The 6000-nt window shown below is 60.1% G+C and overlaps 1 protein-coding gene across 1 annotated transcript in view; it reads right to left on the minus strand.

Moving 5' to 3' along the window:
* Positions 1-1438, minus strand: part of TFCP2L1 (transcription factor CP2 like 1) — a gene marked incomplete at its 5' end in the record, with an annotated part of 59649 nt that extends 58211 nt beyond the window's left edge. Inside the window, one exon of the mRNA XM_081096355.1 lies at positions 1377-1438. Within this exon, the coding sequence (XP_080952481.1) occupies positions 1377-1438 (62 nt within the window). The remainder of the gene's footprint in view (positions 1-1376) is intronic.
* Positions 1439-6000: the final 4562 nt, after the last annotated feature.

Here is a 6000-nt window from a genome sequence, read left to right on the forward strand (position 1 = left end):
ATGACATTTTAGGTATCCGGGAAGATTTAAAAACATTCACCCTCCATTCAAGGTCACCTTCAAAATCATTTTTAAGGTATGGCACATGCTTAACGGCCACAAACTAAAACTCGGGCAAAACTATGCCTAAAGCTGCATCACGCAGTAATAAAAAAATGCTGTAACATTTTGTAAGTGAATGGGCGCTTACTCTTCGCCAGGGATGAACACCGGCCGGGGGCTGCACAAGTCCCCCAGAGCGGCTTCGCTCTGGTGACACCACAAGGTTTCGGACAGAGCCGTCAGTCCTGTCAGTCCTTCACTAAGACCCCAGACTCATGCCATCTCCCATTACTCTGGCCATGAGTAAAACCAGCAGACATCAACTCAGCCATTCCTTCGCCTTCTAGAAGGGGTGTCTACAAGGAGGGCTATTGGACCAATGTGTGTCAGAAACAGATTCACAAATAAATCTGCATGGAAACTTTGAGAGGGAAAAAAGAAAGAAAAAGACCCTCCCGGTGGCTCTCACTGTGGGGCCTCACTGCTCAGGTTCTCTGCTCCGAGCCAAGTCCCGTTTGGGTTTAAACCCGGTACTTCCATAAACTGTGCCTAGGATGGAAACCAGACTGGCTAAAGCTGGTTCGGGCAAGCTCGGAAAATGAAATGAGCACAACAGTGGTCAACAGTCCTCCCGGGAGGGACGCCAACGGGGTCCCACTGCCTGGGGGCAGAGGGGAACTCCGCACACAGGCGGGACTCACTTCCCTCTGAAGAGCACACGTCAAAGAAGGAAGATGCCCTCAAGGCCAGAGACGGGCGGGCCTCGGGCGAACGCGCGCAAGGCCACCTGCAGCGAGGGGGCCGCCGGCCCGCCCGAGCCCCCGCCGGCGCCCGCGAGGCTCAGGCGCAGGGCGGCGCGCGCCGCTCACTCACTCGCCCCTCGGCCGGACCAAGGACGCTGGAGGGGGCCCGGGGGGCCGGAAGGCTGGAGAGGGGGCTGGGGGGCCGGGGGGCCGAGAGGCAGTAGAGGGGTTCGGGAGGAGAGAGGGCTGGGAGGACAGGGGCGAAGAGCAGACCAGACTCCCCGGGGCGGGCAGCCCCCCGACGCCAGGGGAAGGAGCCGGGGGCAGGCGCACGGAGGTGGCTGAGGCCGGCAGGTGCGCGCCCCACGCCCGGGGTCGTTAGGGGCGGCGCCCTCCCGGGCACCAGGCACCAGTCTCTGCCGGCCGGGCCCCCGACACCGCGCGCCCGTCCCGCCGGCGTCCGTGCGTCCCGACGCAGGCTGGGCGCTGCTGTCTCAAGTCCGCCAAGGGCGGAGAGCCGGAATCGGGGCGCGGCGGGGGGAACCCGTGCCCGGAGCTCCCCGCCCCCCGCCCCGCCGCCGCGGGCCTCACCGCAGGTAGCCGCCGGAGCCGTGCTGGTTGTAGTGCTCGGGCTGCGTGTGCCAGAACAGCATGGCTGGAGCCCGACGCCGCCGCGCCTCCCGCTCGGTCACCTGAACGCGCTCCGGGCGCAGCGCCGGCCCTGCCCGCGCCTTTATAGACGGCCCGGGGGGCGGGGCTGCGCCGACCCGCCCGGGCCCCGCCCCGCACCTGGCAGGTCCGCGCCCGCGCGCCCTTCCCCGGAGCGAAGGTGCGGGCGGACGGACGGACGCGGGACTGGAGTGGCTGGCGCGTCACCCCAACCGGAGCCCCGATGGCCGCCCGCACCTCCTCCGCGCTCAGCGCAGGGCCCGGAGCGGCCCCGCGGGGCAAGAGAGGCCGCTCTGAGCACGAAGTCAGGGCCGAGATCCAGGCACCCTCCGCTCCCCCCGCGCCCTGTGCATTCAGCACTTTACACTCTGAGCTCGCGGTGTTTTCCTTTTAGTTGTGTGTTGATCTCCTAGAATGTGAGCTCCACGAGGCAAGGCCTGGACTCACTCGCCCTGTTAGCTCCGCTGCCTAGAAAGGTGCTTTGGGACATGGTAAGTGCTCATGGGTATTCGTTGAATAAATGTGAGAAAAGGGATGGTCCAGTGAGTCATCAGTCACCGGGAGGAGGTGGCATTGAGCTGAGGACGCATCTCTAGGAGCATCTGGAGGGAAAGAGGTTCCAGGCAGAGGCAACAGCGATCAATCGCCAAGGCCCCAGAACAGACCCCTGAGCATGGCTGGGCTGGGTGACCAGAGCGAGAGAGAGGGGGCTGAGGTGGGAGAGGCAGGCAGGACGGGCCCTAGGGGGCCCAGCAGAACCTGCCAGGAACTGGGGTTATGTTCCCGGTGTCTTAAGCAGAGGAGCTGCATATCTGATGTGCCTTTGGGAAAGATCAATCTGGAAGGAGTGTGGACAGAGGGTCGTAATGGAGGTCAGTTAGGAGGGAGTGGAGGTCAAACAGCCATAACACCAAGTTCTGTCCCTGCGTGTTAATCAAAGGAAATGAAGTCGCATGGAGACCTGGGCCCAGAATCCCCCGCTCCCCTCTCTGTTCTCTCAGCTCCCCTCCCTCCAGCCACAGCTGCAAGGCACTTACCCTGAGTAGCTCCAAGAACTACTACCCGCCCCTGCTCTTCTGCCCCTTGCGGACAATGAAAATGTGCAGCTCAGTTCCCCGTCAAGGAGGGACTTGCTGCACTGGCCACAGGGAGCACTGTGCAGCCAGCACTCCGCCCCCAGCGCTGCTGGGACTGCCTCTGCTCCGCGGAGCCACTATCTGTACCCTGCCCCGCTGGCTGGCGTGGCTGGGAGGTTGAGTGTCTACCTATGAACCAGGAGGTCACAGTTTGATCCCCAGTCAGAGCATATGTCCAGTTGCTGCTCCATCCCCAGTGTGGGCGTGCAGGAAGCAGCTGATCAATGATTCTTTATCATCATTGATGCTTACATCTCTCTCCCTCTTCCTTCCTCCCTGAAACCAATAAAAACATGTTTTTAAAAAAGCATCTGGCCCTCTCAGCAGATAGGCTGCTTTAGCCCAGGACCCCACATGCACCCGTTGCAATTGCTGGAGGGTGGCGTTCCCTCCGTCTGATCCGCCCCTGTTTTCCTCTCATCCCCTGCACAGGTGTTAATCTCAGGGGAACTTCCTAATGAGCATCCTGAACACTAATCTTCGTCTCAGGGTCCGTGCCAAGCACCACATGTAGACGGGAGGCACTCTGGGATGGTGGATTCTCGCTTCAGCAGAGTAGTAGCTGCATCAGGGAGGGAGCTGGAGAGTAAGGTTTCCTTCCAAGCAGTGGTCAGGGTGGGGCTCTTAGTGAGGCTGCCTGAGTGATGGGCTCGGCTCCCGGGGTCTCCCCACATAGGGGTCACCGCGGAAGCCCTTGAGGACCAAAATCCAGGAGCACTTCCTCCGGTGCTTTCCTCTGTGCACACCCTTCCTCTTCTGCCTCTGGGCTGACGAGAATCCCATCCCAACACAGACTGGATGTGGCTGGAGCAGTGCACATCCATTTCGGGACTTGGAGGACACTCACCGTGGGGAGAAGAGAAGGGGCTCATTTTCCTCTTGGTGCTGCCTGTGCTCTTGCCTCCGGCCATGATCTTTGTGGCTGGGACTCGAGATGAAAAATGAAGACAGTTGCTGATTCTTCAGGTTTTGAGCCCCATGTTTTCTGCGTCCCATTGCCCAATCCCGTGGCCTTTCTTCCCCTCTGCACCCTCCGTCTGGTGGCTCTGAGGCACTGGAGGTGGGAGGCAGTCTGGACCCCTTCCTGCCTGCATGCCACCCTCCCGCTCTCCCCTGGTCCTCATCCTCCCGAGCCCCCAGCTCTAGGCACAGAGCGGAGAGGGTGGTTTGGGTGGGTGAACGGGAGCCTAAGGACTGACCAAGTGGGGAAGGGGTCTCAGAAGGAAAAGCATGCATACATATGTTTATCACAGTATCCTATCTACTAAAAGAGAAACATGGTAATTAGCGTACATCCGCTACCCTTCCCATTGGCTAATCAGCGAGATATGCAAATTAACTGCCAGCCAAGATGGCGGCCAGCAGCCAGGCAGCTTGAAACTAACATGAGGCTTGCTTGCTTCAGTGACGGAGGAAACCAACGTTCCCCGCCTGCCTTGCCGGCCTCTGAGCTTGCAGTTTGAAACATAGTTACAAATATAGAAGCTAAACAAAACCCCAGAAACCTGCTTTCAGCAAGCCGGGATCTCAGAGCTGGAGTTATACACTGTTTCGATTATAGAACCCAAACAAACCAGATACCTGCTTTCAGCAGCAGAGGCCTCAGAGCTGGAGCCAGGGCTAAAGCTGTCCCAGAATAAAAAGAAAAAAAGAAAAAAAGGAGTGGTTGGGAGCTTCAGTCACCCGCCAGCCTGAAAACAGCCCTCAGCCCCTCACCCAGACTGGCCAGGCACCCCAGTGGGGACCCCCACCCAGAAGGGTGTGTGACCAGCTGCAAACAGCCATCACCCCCTCACCCAGGCTGGCCAGGCACCCCAGTGGGGACCCCCACCCTGATCCAGGACACCCTTCAGGGCAAACCAGCAGGCCCCCACCCATGCACCAGGCCTCTATCCTAATAGTAAAAGGGTAATATGCCTCCCAGCACCGGGATCAGCGGAGCCACGAGGCCTCCCAGCACCGGGATCAGCGGAGCCGAGAGGCCTCCCGGCACCGGGATTACTGTGACAGGGGGCAGCGCCCAAACCCCCTGATCGCCCTGAGGCTCTGTGTGTGACAGGGGGCGGGGCCACAACCTCCCTATCCGCCCTGCTCTGTTCGTGACAGGGGAAGGCGCCCCAACACCCTGATCGGCCCGTGGCTCTGTGTGTGACAGGGTGCGGCACCCCAACTTCTACCCCCCCCCCCCACGGGCCCTGCTCTGTGTGTGACGGGGAAGAGCCATAACCTCCCCATCGGCCCTGCCCTGAGTGTGACAGTGGTGGCGCCTCAACCCCCTGATTGGCCCTGCTCTGTGGATGATAGAGGGCGGTGCCCCAACTCCCTGATCCACCCTGCTCTGTGCGTGACAGGGGCGAGCTCCCCAACCCCCTGATGGGCCCTGCTCTGTGCGTGACAGGGTACGGAGCCCCAACCCCCCTGATTGGCCCTGCTCTGTGTGTGACAGGGGATGGCACCGCAACCTCCCCATCAACCCTGCCTTGAGTGTGACAAGGGGCAGTGCCCCAAACCCCCAATCAGCCCTACCCTGAGTGTGACTAAGGGTGGCATCGCAACCTCCCGATCTGCCCTGCTCTGTGCATGACAGAGGGCGGTGCCCCAACTCCCCAATTGGCCCTGCTCTGAACCCGACCAGGGGCTGCACCTAGGGATTGGGCCTGCCCTCTGACAGCAGGTCGTTATCTCCCGAGGGGGTCCCAGACTGCGAGAGGGCACAGGCCAGGCTGAGGGCCCCCCTCCCCCCCGAGTGCACAAATTTTTGTGCACCAGGCCTCTAGTTGTCTATAATTTCGAAAACTAGAGGCAAACTGAATGTCCATCAGTAGTAGGCTAGATCCTCAGCTGTGGTCTGGCCACACAATGGAATCCTCTATAAGCATGAAACTGATTAGAGCTACTTGGCTGAACTCACAGACAAGGCTGAGCAAAGAAAAGCAACCTGCTGGTTGCACACTGTGTGATACTGCTTTATGCTAAGGTTAGAACACGCGAAACAACACTAAATATTGTCCAGGGTGCTTGCCCGTGTGTCTAGGAGGTGACACACACAACGTCTTCCCTCTGGGAGGAGCTCGCCGTCCTTCCCTGTGTGTGGCCTGGGAGAGGAGAGAAGGGCCCTGGCTGCCCTGCTCCAGCATCAAGTACAATGGGCTTTGCCTGGAGAGGACGAGGCCCCTTCTGAAAAGGCAGGTGTGGATGCTCCCAGAAGGTAGCAAGCAGCTCACATCTACCCAGATACCATGTCCCTTCCCGGGACAGGCTGTGCCCTGTTCCCCGGTGTCCGCTGCCCAGGGCCCACCCATGAGGATGGACTGTTTGGTTGGAGGTAAGTGGAAAGAGGGTGGAGGGCCTCAACAATGTCTAATCCTGAAAAGCCGTCTGTTTTCCCCACTCGGATTCCCTGAAGGGGA

The sequence above is a fragment of the Myotis nattereri genome (assembly GCF_964212035.1).
Source record: "Myotis nattereri genome assembly, chromosome: 7".
Classification (NCBI taxonomy): domain Eukaryota; kingdom Metazoa; phylum Chordata; class Mammalia; order Chiroptera; family Vespertilionidae; genus Myotis; species Myotis nattereri.